The following is a 20,173-nucleotide window of genomic DNA, read 5'->3' as shown; positions in this document are numbered from 1 at the left end:
TTGGTTAATAAAAATGTGAGTGGATCAGAACACCAAGTATTTTTATTTCTCGAAATAATATATCAAGATGATCCACAAACTTGCTTTCAATATTCAAAACATGAATTTTGATTCCCTAAAATTAGAGTTTACGACAGCACAATAATACCAATGTAACCTAAGGAAAAGCATATAATAAAACCGTCACTGTCTAATTCGTAAATATCTAAGGAAAATATTAATAAACTGAAATCTTGTTAGAGGTATTAGGTTTTTTTAAATAAAAACAAAATGACATTAGTGACATCTATTATCCAGTAGTAATATAAAGAGTTAGGATCTAATCTAAACTTCTCCAAACTGTAATTTTATTTATAAAAAAAATACAGCTTACATCTTAACAACTCATATAAAAACTATTTTAAAATGAGTTGTTATGATTTCATAAAATACTATTATTAAGTTTCAACTTTTGTTACCTAAACATTTAATATTCATGTTTCATTTAAAGTAATGAGCGTTATATTATTACCGACTGTACAATGTCGGTAACTAACAACTTTCTTTAGTACAACTTTTGTCCACCAGGGCTACTACAGAGAGTGCTTGTGCTTATGTTTCTCAAGACAAGTCAGTTTGTGTTTTGTTGAGCTCGTAACGTCGTCGGTTTTGTCTAGCCGTCATAAAGTAGTGCCTTTTTTTGATAAAATACGAAAATGTCAGACGAAGTCGCCGAAAATGGAACTGCCAACGGAGACGTGCCGGAAATCGAACTCATCATAAAGGTAAGAAGTGCAGTGAACAATAATTACTCATCCGCCCAGTGGGGCGTATTCCATGCACCGTGTCTATTTCGTGACCTTCGAAGTTCGGCCGGATCGGCACTTATGATCCGACATTTGAAGTATTTCCACGATTCTTTCTGCTTTATCACGGGGTGCATCCTTTGAAGGTTCGTGCCTATTTTTCAAATTGAATTTTGGCGGTTGCGGAAAGCCGTTTATAACGTCAAATTCTGACAACATGTGTGCGCCAGCCACTATGTATGTAGGTCAACGTTTTAGATATTATTCGTAAACAATCACGAGTGACGGTTAATGAAGCTTCTCGGTATAACTATCTCTCGAAAGAATTCATTTAAGTCGGCTTTATAATTTATCGCGATCGTTATTATGTAAGGAGTTTCTCCGCCGTCTGTTTGCAGTTACCGACCGCCTCCGCCAATGGTGCATTCGATTTCATTGTTTTGTCGTTTTAAATTTTGTAGATGCAGAACCGATTAATATAATATATATGCATTGCTGAAATTATATGTATATCGGTCCATCCTAATGCTTTCACGCGATGTATTTATTTTAAATACTATACCACCATAACATTTACAGGCATATACATCTACACGTAGTCACTTGAAGCTTTTCATTTTCTCATGACTCTTTTACTCTCCATAAGCAACGCATACAGCAACTTGTTGATTATTTAATGACTCACGCGTTGTCATTCTATTTTAGTATATATGTACATACATTATTTTATGTTTAACATTTTCTGTTTGTTCATCATAATCACGTTTATCTTAGCACTAGCACTTCGGTTGTGGGTATAGTTAGTGTTCCTTTCGAAGACGTATCGCATATTCGATCCATATCTCAATTATGATCTCATAAACATTGTGTTTTGCATGTTTTTCGCAATAATTAAACACGATGAAAATGATACCCTTTTAATTGCTTTCTTATCTTTTTTAATGTAAAAAATTGAATATATTTTTAAATAATACGAAAAGTACAAGAATCTAAATCTTTGAATTGATTTTACTACTATCTATATCCCGTTATCCTGACTTATAATCAATTTCACATATTTCACAACGCTTTTAATTAATATTCTGATTTTTTTGTCATCAATTAACAGTTGTCAAATTTGCATAAACGTTATCAACAAAATAAATATGCAGTACAATTATTTTAGTAAGAAAATAGCAAAAACTTTGCAATATTATAATATGTAAAATGAAATAGGCCTTGAAACTCCTTTTTTAAGTATGCTTTTACATTATGAACCCGATAAATCTATGTTTTACTCAGTGTAAAACTTTCTGTTTCTATCTTGGAACGGCTATTCCATTATGACAGCGAAATAATTATCAATGATAGTCAAAATATGATTTTTTTAAATATAGATATAGAAGCGTGATATGTTCCTTTTTGTACAAATTTAAATGTCGTTTTTGTAACATGCATATACATACTTATACATCGTGCTGTATATCCCTGATCTACTAACATTTGTTTGAATATTGTGTTGTCTTTAATTACTATTGACATGAATCGAATTCCTAAATCGACGACTTTTCAAAATTCCTCTCCTAAAGAATTTCCCATCTTTCTTTGTTGGTGGAAAACTCTTCTGGGTGAGTGTTTACACCCCCTCCAAAGATGAATATATGTCCATAGAGGGAGTCTCGGAGAAAGCGAAATAGGCAAATGATACAAAGTCGGACAAATGTTGAAGATGACTAAATTTCTGAATCGACCTCCAGTAGCTTCTGGCATTATTGGGATGCAAACTGAATGCAATTTCTATCATTGGGTGGAAATTGCATTCAATTTGTCCAGTTGATCACAGTACCAGCTCTGAATTGATGATCTCGTACGTAAAATACAACAACCCCCATATCAAAGCAAATTAAATACAACTTTCTGGTAGTTGACTCATTTATCCGAGGTTGTTAGCAGTGGAAGCCCGCACTTCCCATATGACCGTGTGGGCACCACATTGTTACAGGCTATCCACATTGAATCGCGTATAGAAATCCTTCGGGCCCAGCCTTGCTCGGTTGTTGCGGAATTAACGTCGAGCTTGTTGACGTAGCCAAGTTCGTTCAAACGATTTTCAACGCTCGATTTGGGATTTGAAGAATGGCCGCGATCTCCCTGATCCATAACGCGGATCGGCATGGACAGACTCCTTCATTTTGTCGCTGTTTACCTCAATTGGCTGGCTAGAGCGAGGTGCGTCTTGAACCGAAAGTTTTCCGGTAAAAATAAAATTAATAAATTTCCAAATTAAATACTCGACGTTCTGAAACTTGACGACATTCATTATCGACTAGTTTTTTTAGTTGTCATTTTAATATTTTTCCTTTCTCTCCCTCGAAAAAAGGGTACCTCAAACGTTGGTACTCTTTTTGAATATTTATTTTATTTATAACTGAAACGTAATACATTTGTAATTGTTCGCATTGCGTTATCACATAGGCGGTAGAACCAATAATCTATAATTATCCATTGTTACTTCATATATTTATAGTATGTACCTATTTACACGTGCACTACGCTGCATCACCCTGGAATGTGCGCTATCGGGTAATCGCTTTAGAATCGCTCCGTTGTACATATGTACAAAGGAACTAACATTGTTGTTTCATCACCTTCACCCCATTCCGGTTTCAGAACTCGCGAGTTTTTGGCCAAACACTCAGTCACTGTTCTTCCCCACCCACCCTACCACCCTGATCTCGCTCCTTCAGACTTATTCTTGTTCTCCAAACTAAAAAGTCCTTTGAAGGGAAGAAAATTTAACTTTTCCCGAGATTAAGGCAAATGCGACGAAGGAGCTGAAGGACATCACAAAAGAAGCGTTCCAGAAGTATAATATACTGTTGGGATACGTGTGCGCGTCGGGGAGGTGACTACTTTGAAGGGGACCCACACATGTAACTTCTAAAGAAAGTACATTTTATTTTACGACGTCAGACTAAGTATTAATTGAACAGCCCTCATATTTTACTTTATTTCTAACGATTGTAGCATTTTGGAATCGGTTGGCGATCAATATTATCAGGAATTAAATGGTACCGAAAAGAAAACAAATAAATGTTTATTTTTTACCGAATAAAAGTAATGTTATCGCCACTACGAAGGCCAGGAAATAGGTCAGGTAATAAAGCGCAAGGTACGTTACTCATTGTATAAAATACAAAAGGAGTTAGCTCTCAAGTAAATACGTATTGTCGCAATATCTGAAAATACTGGCTGACAATCCGATATTTGAGGTCCAACTAAATTAGACATAGCATAAATTCAATAATTTAATAATTTACTAGATTCGCATTTGGAAATCAATAAATTAAACCTAGCATAAATTCAATAATTCAATAATTTACTAGATTCGCATTTGGAAGAAATTCTCGTTGCAACGCTTCAAAAGCTTAATTTTCATTGGTTATGGGAGATCGCGTTTGCTATCTGAAATATTGAATAATTATTACATTGTGTACATACATAATTGGTAATTTTCATTTCTTGCATTTTATAAGCGTTATCAAACAATCAAACGCCCTGTTCAAGACGATCGGAGTTGCCAAAATCAAATAATTTCAATAAATGTTTAATAAAAAATATAGCAAATAATTTTCATGAATTTTAATAATCTGTATGAAATTCAACATATATAGCCCCGAATATCTTTAAACGACTTAAATGCACGGAGTTCTTTTGCAATTTGATGATCGGTATTTGCAAAAAAAGGCACTAATTATTACAAATTAATATTATTTTAGTGGAATTCATATCTCGCTATGTAATTTCAATAATGGCAGAGATGTGTGAAATTCAGCGAAGCTAATTTCTGCGCTTGCCGTCACCTTGTCGCAGCTCATTCGCTATTAGTTCTGGCGTGATCGTACCATGTCACTTTATAGGGAGAACATTAGAGAAATATGTACAATATTATGTGAACTAGCGCGCAGTTGCAAATCACCAAAATGCATTCATTGTTATAATAATAATAATGATTTGGATAATTTATATAGCGCCATTTTCGTAAAATACTACCTTAAGGGCGCTTATTATGGTTTGTTTGCTTATTGTTCCGAGGTATTTTATTTTCAAACTGCATAAGTCTAGCTTAAGCGACGTTTTTTTCAGATTTTCAGTTCCGAATTATAATATCATCGTCTCATAATCGTTTCCTTATAATTTCGACGTTTAATATTTATGTAATCGTCCAAATGGAAAATTTAAAAAAAAGTATTGCTTGTATGCAGTGGCGTGCACTTAATATAGGCACATAAGCAGAGCCTCCCTAATGGAATGGAAAAAATATGGAAATCTTTGAAAATAATAATAAATTAAAATAAAAAAATACAAGATTTCTCAGTTATTTATCCGCGACTAATTACTAGAGTTATGACAGATGAGTTTAAAAAAATAATAATCAAACGCGGTGTTCCCACTGCCTACCATGATTAAAAACTCTGTGCACGCCACTACTTGTATGAAAAACTTAAGAGACATGTAAATTATGGTAAGAGTTTAACCTGACTTGAAAATAACTTAATGTTTGAACTCACTGTACGAGTAATAACGTGAATCTTCAAAGTTTCATTGAGTAATGCTTATTGTACCTATTCACGTAATACAACACGCGGTTACGGGCATTTAGCCAAATGCGCTATCAAATTTGCTAGAAAAATACAAAGAAAAATGTTTTTCATGACGTCATTTTGAATCGCGTGGTGTGCCGAGTTGATTCATCGGGGTTTACAGTGCCAGTGGGGAGAAACAGGCTTCTCGCTATTCCGTCATCGCGAATCACGTTACCCGCTCGCACGGTACGTTGTAGTAACCATTCACAACATTAGTTTAGCTATATTATAAACCTAGTATGTAATTTCTTTTCTTTTTCTGGAAAGTCTCGGAACATTTTGTCATATATTATTTCTGCGGTTAGCGAGGATATATCGGGACGTGTTATCAGCGATGTTGACATCACTTGCAATTACCGCAGGGTTCTTGCCAAATTACATAACTATGTATGTTTTGCGATTATCGCTGTAAACTGCGGCTTCGGGCTGTGCGGTGGACGGTGCCCAGGAGCGTTGCAGCCGCGGTCTGCCGATCTTTGAAAGCTGTCCCACCGCACTCCCAGATCTGATACAGAAGCATCTAGACTTTCTGACAGACCTTCTCTTGCAAAGCAATTTTTTATGTACTAAATGTGAAACAAAATATTATCGCGATTTTATTGTGAATTAACATTTAAAAGCTTTCAATATCCCTGTCACTAACATTCTAAATAAATACAAGTTTGTCTAAAAACCACCACCAATTTTTTTTTGAAGCGCCCCAATGTAGGCGGTGAAATGGATTAGTAGTTATTTAGTTCAGTTAGGGCGTTTGTGCACTGCACGGAATTTTACCGTCCGGCACTTCAGTTAGCGTGATAAAACGATGAATGGCTTGGATTGGCTTGTGCTTTTGTCCATCTTTCTTCGGATCGGTGCGTGAACACGTTGCGCGTAAATTCGATCACGCTAAACTGTCGTAGTCGCTTTTATTTTTCAAAACCGGACTGCCGGACGGTAAAATTCCGGGTAGTGCACAAGCGACTTTAGTCAGCTAGATCCAATTCCAGCCCGACGTTGGCCGGTATACAGACGCCTCTACAACCCCGACCAGCACAGCAGACATACACGGAACAGCGCAAAGACAGTTACAGAAAATGCTCAGGTCTGCCGGTCTGCAGGTGACGTCACCAACGAGACGCGCCTGAAGACTCGCTAGTACTCGCTAATTACACGGCCGTAGCTGACTACACGATCATATTTACATTCCTAGGCTAGAAACCGCGTTTTTCTCTATGACATCACGAACGTTGCGCATTGTTCGAGTCGGGCAAGCGCGGGCAGCTCTAGATTTTCCGATAAAAAAATACTTAGAATACATTTGCAATCGTCGATCGATTAAAGTAGGTACTTATTTTTAAATGACGTTTCATGATCGCTTGTATTTTTATTTTTAATACGTGCACTCGACGCGATACATTTTCTTCTCGAGGCAGTTTTCACGGAATCTTTCGATAATATTTGTAACGGTTGCGATTAAAAATATTATGTTTATCCACAGTACAATTGGCGTTTAGTTGAAAGAAAAATAATTGCTTGTAATAAACGGACGCACTGAGAATCTTAAGCGTGTCAATTGAAGGCTTCTTTGAGGCCATCCACAATAGTCAAGTTTTATGCTAACAGATTTACCGCCTGAATACTGTCGTACTTACTCTATATTTAAAATTCTAGAACTCGTCACTGGAAACGCACATACTCTTGTATTAATAAAGTTTTTATTTGTAATCACCCGGCCCCGGCAAAAATTCGCAATTAGTTTTTTTTTTATATTATATAATTTTTTTGTTAATTCTTAACGTGCAGTACTTCCACCTCGATATTGTAATGGGCACCGCATCAATTCCTAATTAACGTGCGGTACTTCCATCCCGATGGTGTAAGGGGCACCGCATCAAATCCTAATTAACGTGCGGTACTTCCATCCCGATGGTGTAAGGGGCACCGCATCAAATCCTAATTAACGTGCGGTACTTCCATCCCGATGGTGTAAGGGGCACCGCATCAAATCCTAATTAACGTGCGGTACTTCCATCCCGATGGTGTAAGGGGCGCCGCATCAAATCCTTATTAACGTGCGGTACTTCCATCCCGAAGGTGTAAGGGGCACCGCATCAAATCCTAACTAACGTGCAGTACTTCCATTCCAACGGTGTAATGGGCACCGCATCGAATCGATACGGTGGAAACTTGATTGTTTCAAACGTTAATATATTATTGCAAGGTGATCAGCCCTACGCTCCAGATTATTGAAGATAGGATATAAATATATTTTGGGTACAGATGACGTAAGTGAGGAAAATAAGAGTGAAGGACATTACTGCTATATGGAAAAGGAAATGAAGGTGGAATTGTAGGAAGGTAAAATGGAATGAAGCAAAAACTGGCGTACTCTGGGTCCGCATACCATCGTATCAGGTAATGTAAGTTTGACACTGCTGATGTGTGCGAGTCCTTGAGAACAACCATTAAATATTATTTTATATGTATTCGTTTTAGTTGACCAGCAACCGGGTTTCGTCGTAACCGACATCATCAGGCTGGTTATGGTTTTAGTCTCGTATTCGTTTTAGGTTCACCAATAATATCGGTATTTTTTTGTTTTATTAAGCATTTTATTACAATTCATCGTTATTAAATATGTTATATCCTTATTGAAACTTAGAGAAGTATAATATATCTATTCTATGAGAAGTCTAGGAGTGACTAATTTATATTAGCCTTTTAAGTGACAACCCTATCCACGGCATCCGTCATTCCATATAATTCTTGAGTGAAAAATTCCAGGCGAAAACACTCGCTAACATTACTCGTCCACCCGTTTATCGATGGAAATATTTTAGATAAGATACCCGTAAATTTGAACAATAAATAATTAATGATATTAAAATAGGTAAATATTTTGTAACAGAGATACCGTTTTGTGATAATGGGTAACACATCATATATTGCTCAAATTGCTTTTTTATGTACTATATATTTTTTTAAGTACCTCCACTGAGGTCTTAATCAGTCTCAGGCTGGATGAACATAAAGATTATCACGGAGTGGGTGTTGTTTTCTTTAAACTCGCGACACAGTAAAGACGAATCGGTACTTGATTTTGACTCTGACATTTTGCAGGGAATGTGAATGTATTACGGGAAACGAAAACATTATTAGAGTAAAAAAAAGATTTCCTGTATTTTTTTTTAGAATTCAAATTCATAGAAACTTGTTTCATTAATAATATTCATATTCATACGGCAGGTGCCTTGGCGTAGTTGGGTAGACTCTCGACTGTGAAACTGGCATCGCGGGTTCGATTCCCGTCAATTGCAAAATGAATTCGAGAAAGATTTATATTCAATTGGTCTGGGTGCTTGTGATGTATTTTTCCCATCTACCTTCCCTATCCTTACTATCCTAATTGCAGACAAGACTCTACTAATAGCGGCTTTGCGGGTTATCTATCCCTTTAAAATAAATTAAATCAGTAAAGAAAACACTTTACAACATGCACAAAAATTATTTTCTTTCTCAACTAGGAAGAACAAGATGAGTACCTATCGAAAATCTAGTAGTAACGGAAGCAGTTAAGGACGGTCTCACGCATGATGGACAGTGAAATGCAGCTTAGAAAATGAGTTGATGAGGTCTTCTCTAAACGCTACTTTCAACTTGACCCGGGATCAGAACCGGGAAGAATTGGGGGCACAGACCGAGTGCCCAGCATCCTAGGAGACTTGACGATATTGTCAGGCGATGATCTTTTTTTACGTATACAATTAATAAACCCACCCTACAGGACGTTAAGAATGGCCGTAGAAACGCCTAATTTTATCTGGTAGTGCCGCAATCCCGCCTCTGTAATTGTTATCAGACTCTCGCTTAACTAACTAGTTACACGTTTATTTAGCGTTCTCGGGAGTTTACACAATTCTTACACGATATTTACTCTAAATTTCTAATCATGCGTGCCCTCACATTTACACGCCAATGCCTCACACGTACGTGGTGAATCAGATATGACCGGTATTTAAAAAATAATGAAACGTGATACAAAAATACATATTACAAGGTATATTTTATTTTTGTAAATACATTTTTTCTGATTTTTTACATTTCTTCAGACGAGTGTCCCGAGACGTCCGACAAGTTTTTAACAATATCGGCCGGTTTATTAATTACGTGATTAATCCGAGAAGAATGCGCAAATTAGCCATTAGCTAAAAACACAGCCCTCTTATTTTTTATGATGGCGTCAAAAAAAACCTTGGACCGTGAAAAAAAATCTAAAATCACTGGATGTAGAATAATATGCGCCTGCCATTTTTGTGTCTTGTGTCAATAAATAAACAAAAATCCGTCATATTTAGTTGAAATTTGAAATCCATGAAACTTTATTTCTTATCATAAATTATTCATTCCTCTTTTTTTTTATTCGCGTGTATAAATTGTGAAATACATATTTAATTATTATTTATTTACATTCTTATTTTTGTTTGTACACACAAGCATATTTATGCACACTACACGAGCAGTGAAACTGCTGATTGAGTACTCAATTTAAGCGGATTATTATTTATTTAAGCAGTGCGAACTTGTGTACCCAAGTACCTACTTGCAACGTAAACCGTACATTATAGTAAATAAGACACGCGATCACTTTCGCTATTGGTTTCACGGCATTTGGGGTTCTGGTGTTACGGTGTTCTGGTGTTCTGGTACGCCGGAGCACGACACAGACTCGTGTGGCCAGATTTCCAATACGAGCACGGACTCTATTATGCTCAAAGGCCTTTCCTTTCAAATTAACCCCATTTTATTTCTACACACTAAAAATCTAATTGTACCCGCATATTATTTTATAAGTGTATAAAGCCAGAAAATATTCTTCAGTAGTGCGAAAATCGTACTTTACAATATTTCTTTTTTTTAATGAAAAAGAAACCGAGTATGATTATAAATTATAAAAACATATTTGCAACATTTTTAGGTGTGTTCAAATCCTTGTTCACGAATCTGGGTTTCTCCACTTAGGAGTTATTTTTTTACATTTTGATATCTCAACATAGATGAAGAAGAAAATGTAAGTCTGAATGACGCCGTAGAGTAGTCAGGTAGACCTAACTCTATCTGCCAATGATAGGTATTATAATGTAGCATTCAGTACAATATTCAAATTACATTTGGTTTATTATAAGCACGACCATTGCAAGGTGAAACAGCTTTCTCTAGAATAATAGTTACGAATGGATTTTAAAAATAAATTAATAAAATCATATTTATTTAAAATTATTTAAAACTAATACCACTTTAATTATTATTTTTTTTTAAAGATAAATATTTTTGTTTTTATTATTTACACAAATATTTCAATTTCATACTATTTCTATGAGCCTATGCGGCTCATTATTAGAAATAGGTATCAAATTGTGGTAGAGTGGGTTCGAACCGAGAAACTCTGACTTAAGAGTCCGCGACACTAACCACGGGACCACAACCCGACACATTAAGTAACGGTTGAAGTTAAAATAACATTACGGCCGTAAATTTACTAATACCTAAAAATAATGTGTTCTAGAGACCTTCAGCTCGCTGTGCGATGTATTTATTGAACATGTGTTTATTTGTAATTCTGAACACATAATATGCAAATTTGTCGCTGGAGCGCTAAATGATGGTGTGTTAAGATAACTCTCCGATCTTTCTGCTGATACTTGTGACGTGTTTATTGCGACCTTGTGACTCAGAGACACTTCCTCGCATGATCTTCCGACATCCTGTATCCAGCAAAGTAACTTTATTACGATTTGCACGCTTTTAATATCAAGGCATCTTTAAAATGAAGAAGTGGCGAAGGGAATTGCGTGACGATTATGTTATGTAGTTAATTATCAGGGAAAATGAGAAGTGACTTTTTCCTTATTTGTTTATTTACTGAAATTCTGTCATACAAACGTATAATTGATATCACTTCACGTATGGAACCTCGCCCCGTTATGACATTTCATTATTTGAGGATATCTAAAAGCTGAAGTTTATAAACTATTCACTAACCGAAGGTTGCTGTGTGTGGTTTTCATTTCAAACACGCAAGATAAAGTACCATTTTTCCTATTGTTAAATTGGCATTATGCTGGAAACATCGTTCTGCTTTGGGGCCATTGAGAAGAGTCACAGAAATATCTACGTGAATTTTACGTGTAGATAGTCTTCGAACGTCGCATTTTTTATCCCCTGCTTCAATGTGATCGTCAATAATGACGTAATTAATAATAATGTACATTCCAAGGTGCTGAATCTTATTTAAGGAAATAACTAATCGCGCTTCATTGAAAATAAAAATAATGATTACATACCCAAGTCTCGTGAGATTGCCGTTGCGTTATCTCTAACTGTGAATACGATGATAAAAAAATATCAGGCGTTTAATAATTTTGTAATCCGCGCTGTTTCTCCGTGGACGACCACTGTTAAATGTTTTGGCGACCTATTCTTCTTTAGCTCCTCTTTCTAAAATTTATAAATTAATTCACAAATCAGAGAATCGATGAATTTGTGATTCATTAAACCAGTAACGAGAATGACTCGAAATTGAGATCCGGTCGCCCGTTCAATATTAATGAACTGGTCATCAAGATCCTTTCGTTCAAGAACGACCTACACTACAAGCGAGGACTATTCGTTAAATAATATTTACTTCCAAAATAGCGTTGAATCCACGGAACTTGCCTAAAATAGCGCGCAGGTTTGTAATGACGCGTTGATGGAGAGCCACTAATTCGTGTTTATTTAAGGGCGCATTGTGGCTTAGCCGAAAAACCACAATAAAACCAGGACGTTTGTGTAAAGTGACGTGAGCAGGCGCTGTGCAGGGGGGAATTTGTGGCGTAGCGGGGATGGAGGTGTGGAGCTGATTTTGTAAAAAATATTTGTTAATTTTCAGATTTGCGATATAAGGGTAATTTTTATTTTACTTTTCCGACTCTTAGAAATAGTCGGGTGTTAGCGTTATTCTGTCGAGGTGTACAAAGTAATTAATCAAGCGCGAATTTAATTATTCACCGTCATGCTGCATTGCCTGCCTTTACATTGCGTATGATGTGTTTTTGTACACCGAATACTTTTCTACAAAATAATGTGCGGCGCGCGGTGGCGGTGGCGGCTGGCGCCAACGCGCGGCGCATGGCTTCGGCAACATCATTCGAACAACGCTTTCAATTTTCTACAAGAATCACGAGTTGCTCGCTCATCTCGGCTTAACGTTTAAGCACACAGCGCTCAAAATCTTTTCAGATCTCGTGATAATACTATTTAACCTTGATTCGATTGCATATAGTCCATTTAACCGAAACTACGCGACTACGGAACGACTACCGCTAGCGTATGGTGGGGACTGACCGGAGTCATTTCGTCGTAACGTAACACGTTACGATGCGAGCATTTGTATAGTCAGTACAGCGAGCCGAGCTCGTTCCGAGTACTCCATCCGATGTTCGGATGCTCGCCGCGAATGTTATGTTACAACGAAATGCTCCGCTCAGTCCCCACCTTTAGTACACGGCTGTCCAAACTCAAAACACAGTAAGGGACATTTTTTTGTAGTACGTTATTTTTGCATTTTTGGGCTAAGTAGATTCTACTTAGTCCAAAAATGCAAAAAAATGTACTACAAAAAAATGTCCCTTACTGTGTTTTAAGTTTGGACAGCCGTACAGCGCTCATGTTTGTTTGACTCGGTGATTCCCCCGTTTTGGCGATTTTACCCTCCAAGGGCCCTTGGCAGACCAGACGCCCTTTTTTGGTAATAAAAGCTTGTCGATATCTCCCCCCTCTCCTAGGAACGAGTAAGGCAAAATATATTAAACTGATGCGACGTTGTGTTGAACGTAAATTCCACGATGAGCAGTAATGATAATAATGTTTATACCTACTGTACTGAACTTTCTATGATATTTTTAACTTTGATTTTATTTATGGAGATAAATAAAAGCACCACAACTTTATAAGCACAACTATCTATCCTAAAAGATCGAAGACGCAACTTCATACGATTTTTGCTCAGATTGATCAGATGCGGATTTCAACGTCAACGCACGTATTTACAAACCGTCCTTTATATAAACGCACTGAACGCATTTTTTTTAAATAATATAATAGTTAATAAAACTCCCACCGTCATGCTGTCTTAGTGCCTTCTAGAATAGACCAGATTAAAAAAAAAACACTCAAATGTCGAAATATTAAACACACAAAATCGAAAAATCATGTCAAATAGGGGAGATTTTAATTTTTCTCAGACATCCATCTTTTTCATATAAAAAGATCAATAGATATTTCGTATTCAGTTAAGACATCTATAATATTACCATATCATATGTAGGGTGAATAATCCAGTGTCGGATATAGTAAATAATATTAATATTGTTTATAATCAACTAGTCAAAGTAGAGTATAAAAAAATATATAAACATCCATCATAAACAGTATACATATTTACAATTTGTTCTAATTAATTCACAAAATTGCAAGAATTTTTCCTCATGACTAGTACTTATGAAATTACATTTATTGAGGTCTCCCCTAATTATTTTTTTGTCTTTCTTTACCAACTTCTTTATATATATTTTTTCTAAACATTTTGTTTATTTTTCTTTGCAGGCATCTACCATAGATGGTAGGAGAAAAGGAGCATGCCTCTTTTGCCAAGAATACTTTATGGATCTATATCTGCTCGCTGAACTAAAAACTATCAGTCTAAAAGTAAGTACACTATTTATATTACATTTAATCCTTTATTATCCATATTCACTAATCCTGTTAATATACGACCTTGAATCAAAATTATACAGAAAAAAATCATTACTAGTAACGATTAGTAGTAACTCCTAGGAGTTGTAAAAATGGATATTTGCTATTTAACAATGCGAGTGTGTTATTTTGTGATTTTAATGCAAGGGAAAGTTGATATCTATAAGTATATCGTATCGAAAGTATATTGATATGTACATATCTTATAATTTAGATTTCTTTTTTGAGTTTTTTTTCCTTATTTTGTAAGCAAGTCAAACATATATAATGAAAACTGGTTTAGATTTGTGACAAACATTTCTTTCTGTGTTTTACTTTTAGTCTGAAAAATTTAATGTTTATGAAATATAATTCAAAAAGACCTATCAATAAGTGTAAAAATCAACAAAAAAATTCAGGTAAATGACACATTTCTATGGTCGCTACTGTGAGTATCAGCATATCATCTGTGTTAATGTCCCAGCAAGTGTCAAGAAGTTGCCAAGGGATTGAATGAAGATGAATGGAAATATCTAATTTATCGAATAGTGTATGCTAATTAAATTAATCGTCAAATCTATAAATAAATATGCTTATTAAAATTAAAAAATAATAATAAAACATTGTGGCTGTAACTTAATTTAAAACTTGTGTACAATATTATATAAGGCGGAATATCCAGATTTATTTTGTTTTTGTTTTCAATTCTTTTACATTTCACAATATAATATAAGTACAAGTAAAAACAAAAAAAAGATGTATCATCACATTTCAAGCTCAATATAATTTTTCATCCTAAAGTGTATTAACACACTATCTGCGTGAAGGGTAATTTTACCGTTTCACTCGACTAGTGGTGTTCGGCGGGAAGGGTAATTTTACCGTTTCACTCGACTGGTGGTGTTGGGCGGGAAGGGTAATTTTACCTTTTCACTGGACTCACCGTAAATTGCGTGTAAGTTATTTTTACGCATGACTTTTGCTGCATCTTTTGATCTCATATCGATGTATACAGTATGGTCAAATGTTATCACATCTTTTCAGAGATGTTTATCTCTATTATGAGCGCGAATCAGCCCGCAGATAGTATGTTAAATTATATGATTCTATGTTTCATTCTAGGTCACTACAGTTGATATGCAGAAGCCTCCTCCAGATTTTCGTACAAATTTCGAAGCAACACACCCCCCTATACTGATAGACAATGGATTGGCTGTTTTGGAAAATGAGAAGATCGAACGACATATCATGAAGGCTGTTCCCGGGGGCCACAACCTATTTGTTCAGGTAAAAGAACTGAATGTGATATTTTACTACTGCAGTAGGCGAAAGATAGAATGTCATACCAATCTACCAATCATACTTCTTCCACATTATCTTGCACCCCGGTTATCTTGCTGATGTATTTACTTTCAAGGTTTTTGTGATCCTTATAATGTCAAATGAAGTCTGGCTTTCCTTCATTTATATGCCGCGAGATAAATGGACTACACGGAGCCATCACTAGTCACAATTTCTTTCTTATTATTATTCTCATTATATATTTGTACATCGTTATGCAAAACACCAGATTTCTGATTCAATCTGGAGATAAAAAAGATCTGTCGCACTGTAATTTCTATAAATTATTTTTCAAATTGTTTTCCTAAATTTATCATTTAGTCTAGTAAGTCCTTCACAAATTGTAGATAGAAATTTTAATGTAATATGGTTATATAATTGGGCAACCGAGAAATAGCATGTATTTTATACTTATGATTGATGTTGTATTTTTACAGGATAAAGAAGTGGCCACGTTGATTGAGAACCTGTACTCCAAGCTGAAACTAGTGCTGGTAAGGAAAGACGAACAGAAATCGGCCAAGCTCCTGTCCCACCTGACGAGGATAGACGGCCTGTTGGCCAAGCGAGCCACCAGGTTCCTCACCGGAGACACCATGTGCTGCTTCGACTGCGAGCTCATGCCGCGCCTACAGCACATCCGAGTGGCCGCCAAATACTTTGTGGATTTTGAAATACCGGTAACTTTAAATAACAATTAAGACAATTTGGTTTTCCCCAAATGTTTTATACCTTCAGTGATGGTATTGCTTGTTTCCAGCCGACACTACGAGCACTATGGCGCTACATGCACCATATGTACCAACTGGACGCTTTCACCCAGTCCTGTCCGGCTGACCAAGATATTATCAACCATTATAAGCTCCAACAGGTAATATAAATTCTTTTTACTTTTATAAATATAGTGGGCAATATGAAAATGCATGAAAAAGAGGTAATTCTTTTTTTTACATTCTTAAGATGGTCAATTCATTGAATTATTTTTTTATACTATTGTTTTTACCCGCCAATAATTCCTTCCGGATTCGGATCATTGTTATATTTTAGAGAAATTAGGGAGTATCCTGGCAAACACCTGGCTGTTATAGATTCCTGAGACTCAAGCAGCCGCTTGTGTTTTTTTTTAACCTTTATTTTAAATCTTATTTACATTTGTAAAATATGTTTCTCTTTTTTATTATTTTTATTTTATTAAAAGTGCCAAAAGAAATGTTTATAAAAACAGTCTTCATAAAATGTTTACTTTAAATGCCAGACTATATGTGTGTTGGAGATTTGGCTCAAAAAAGAGAAAGCATTCTAGCTCAACAAAATTAAACCTTTTGGGCTAACAAAGGTTAAACCTTTCGGGTTAACTGTGAGTAGGCTCTTCGGACCAACACAGAGGGTAGACTTTCTGGGCCAAAAAGGGTTGATCATTTGAATCAACATCAAAAAATATCCAGTCTTCCATATTTCCTTCACATAAAAAGATACTTCATCTCTGTTGAGATATCTAAATAGTATTTTAACGTTAAAAGTGCTTTTGACCCCTAGTGTTTTTCTTATTTCGATTTTACCCCTATACATGCTTTAAAATTGTTAATAATATCAAGCTGAAACATACCCAAATTTACACTACACTGTACTTATCTTACTCCACTCACTGCCCTCTAATGATGACACATTTTTTCTTCTGACCTGAAGATTATCTTTTTTACAACATGATCTATTAAAAAGAAAATTCATCACTCAAAAAAAGTCAGTCTGGTGACTTATTAACTACGAAAAAACTCTAAAATGTCAACTCTGTGCTTGTAAAAAGACTTTGTTACATTTAACATTTGTACAAAAATGTTGTTGTACAAATTGAGTACTAAATATCAAGATGAACTGGGCCCTTGATATCAAAGTTCCCACAGGCTAGGAATAAAGTTTGTTCCTAATTTAACAACTATCAGTCCTTACAGTGAATAAAGGGTAAGAAAATCATAGAAAATTATTATTATGACCTGATAGACAAAGAATAGCAAAGCCAAAAGTTTCAATATTAAACAATATAAAAATGTATATAGATATATATTTTTCCTTTCTGTTAGCTTCTGACTCTAGAGAAGGCTATATAACATGCTAATTGATGTCACTATGTAATCCAATATTTTATTGCAGATGCTGAAGATGAAGAAGCACGAAGAACTGGAGACTCCGACCTTCACAACTTCTATTCCCATCAACATCGGTCAGGGGGACGACTAACCTGAATTGTTTCTCACGCTTCCAATCAATTTTGCTTTAATATTTCTTTAGTCACACAATTTACTGAAATGTGAACCGATTCATAATAAAAACGCTCATAATTGTAGAATTAGATGGTTGTACGCTCACACCTATGTAAGTGCTTGTTCAAACTTCACGCTTATTCCTCTTAAAGATAAAAGAAAGATAATAGAGTAAAACATAAAATAAATATCTTGTTATCTTATAGTTATAGTTGCAGTAACCGAAGATATCCCAAAATATCCTTCCAAGTAAATTATGTCGCAATAAAAATCAATTAAATCGCAATAAAAAATTCCTACTTTATTTTTTATTAAACATTAAACAAAAATGTTCATTTAATTTGTAAAGAATATCTAATTGAAAACTAAAACAAATAATCCTTTTTGATAACCGCAACATTTCCACAGTTCTTAGCTTCTCAAGTATTATTGTATTACTTTTAATTATTGCTCTTAACAATTGTATTTTTGTTCCCTGTTTTTTTTTTAGCTTTGCAATGTATTAAATTAAATATAAAACTATTTGTTATTACATATAATTATGAACAGTTTTATAGACTGAAAGAAAGTTTACCTTTGTTCTTCAACTATTCTTTAAGAGTTTCATTTTATCTTCCAATCACTTGTAAATATAGTACATACCTATATGTTATTTCCGGTAATCCGGAATATTTCAAACTTGCCTCAAATTGTATCCCGGATATCTTCTGTATGTAAGAAGTAAGGTATAATTTGTATCTATTTTATTTACGTGTTAAATGAGTATGTTAACAATATTTTCTTACCAATACGGTCTTTGCAAATTTACTCGTACTAACATTACACGCCAAATTTTTTAACGTAGAATTGATACATTTAAAGAGAGTTGTGAAGAAAAGCCGTGCCAATATGAGAATGTTTTGTGGATTATATGTAATGTGACTACTGATGCTGTAGTCCAAGATGATCAGGGTACGGTGTTGAGAGGGTGTTGTGGTTAGTCCACAATTTGTCCTCGGCAAGCATCCTAAAGGCCTTCCATTTGTATTTTACAAATTAGGATACATATTTTTATACAATTTTGCAATTAGTTTACTAAGATTATCGTAATCTGTAATAGAATTTGGTAATCTTTATTATTAAGTTTTGTACAAATTTTTGTTGTTTTTATTTTGTCCTTTCACTTTTCTTTGATTTCGGCTTCAATAAAAAAAATTTTCAACATATTTATGTACATGATTTATTTTATGTATCATTCCCAATGTACTGTGAAGCCAATAATATAAATCGCCTTATAAAATTATTTTTTCTTTTCATTAATTAAACAACAGTTTTTTTTCTAGTTTGATAAATTCCAGGAAAATAGTTTTTTTCATATAGAATTTATAGTTAAAAACTTTTTTGAATTTGTTCATATACACATTGTATATCTAGCAGCGGTTTTTTGGTGACTGGTCCTTATTCTCTTCTTTGTCATGTCAGCTTTATCTTTTGACTTGTTTTTATGACAGTTGGAGCTTTTTATCAACACAGAGAAAACCCGGCTTAAGAAAAACAGTTTTTAATTGTATATTCATATCAGCTCAATAAAAGGCTTCATAATAAAAAAAACTTTATTTTAACAAGAATACGAAAACCCCGATGTTTATATTTTCATTTAAAATATGTATCTGTTATTTGGTAAACTTTATTAAAAGGAAACCCCTTATATAGAAGTTTAACTGTTTTGTGTTTATTTTTGTTTCGCTGAAAATTATCTTTATTTGCTGTATTTTAGAAATACAATAGTACCTTTATTGCTAAATATTTATTATGTTTAAAATGTTTGCTTTATTGTTCCCCTCGCTACTGCAGACAGAACAACTTAAAATTAAACTTATTTTATTTTCATAGCTGCATAATATTCATTACTTCTTTTTTAGTATTATATAATTTAGGTACTTAAATAGATACATTATATTTATTTTTTAAAATTTATAATACATGCATTTTTTTCTTATTTAATGATTTATTTTTAAATCATTTAAAATCTATTTTTTAATGATGTATATGTCAAATGCAAAGCAAATACTTTTAAATTTATTACCTATAGTACCATCATGTCAAGAATTTTTTTTTACCAAAAAATAGTTTTTTTTTAGTAAGTACCATTCAATTTGAGGCTTATGGAATTTCAAATACGTATGGTGTTTATAGATGTTAAAACCTATTAGTATCTCTACCTTTATTTTTATAATTTAATAAAATTTCTTCTTTTGAATAGTAATCCACAATTAATATTTATTTTACCAAATACATTATTTTTAATTCATTATTTTTATATATTATCTGTTATATTCAAGCATGATTATTTTATACTGTATTCAACAATTTATTCAAGAAATACTTTGTAATGGATTTTATCTACTTTTCACACTAAAAATATGTGCTT

At 34.3% G+C, this 20,173-nt stretch overlaps 1 protein-coding gene across 1 annotated transcript; it reads left to right on the top strand.

The window, feature by feature from the left end:
• The first annotated feature begins 612 nt into the window (after nt 1–612).
• On the top strand, nt 613–19,450 carry LOC148300101 (chloride intracellular channel Clic-like). The gene is made up of 6 exons (XM_088275260.1): nt 613–764; nt 14,036–14,137; nt 15,287–15,451; nt 15,943–16,185; nt 16,266–16,376; nt 17,654–19,450. Exons 1-6 carry the CDS (start codon nt 696–698, stop codon nt 17,738–17,740), a joined length of 777 nt encoding a protein of 258 aa, XP_088131386.1. The 5' UTR covers nt 613–695; the 3' UTR covers nt 17,741–19,450.
• Nucleotides 19,451–20,173: the final 723 nt, after the last annotated feature.

This window comes from Brachycentrus maculatus, unplaced genomic scaffold (assembly GCF_059751285.1).
Source record: "Brachycentrus maculatus isolate JH-2025_06_01 unplaced genomic scaffold, ASM5975128v1 h1tg000837l, whole genome shotgun sequence".
NCBI classification, from domain to species: domain Eukaryota; kingdom Metazoa; phylum Arthropoda; class Insecta; order Trichoptera; family Brachycentridae; genus Brachycentrus; species Brachycentrus maculatus.
This window is presented reverse-complemented; position numbering and strand designations above follow the sequence as displayed.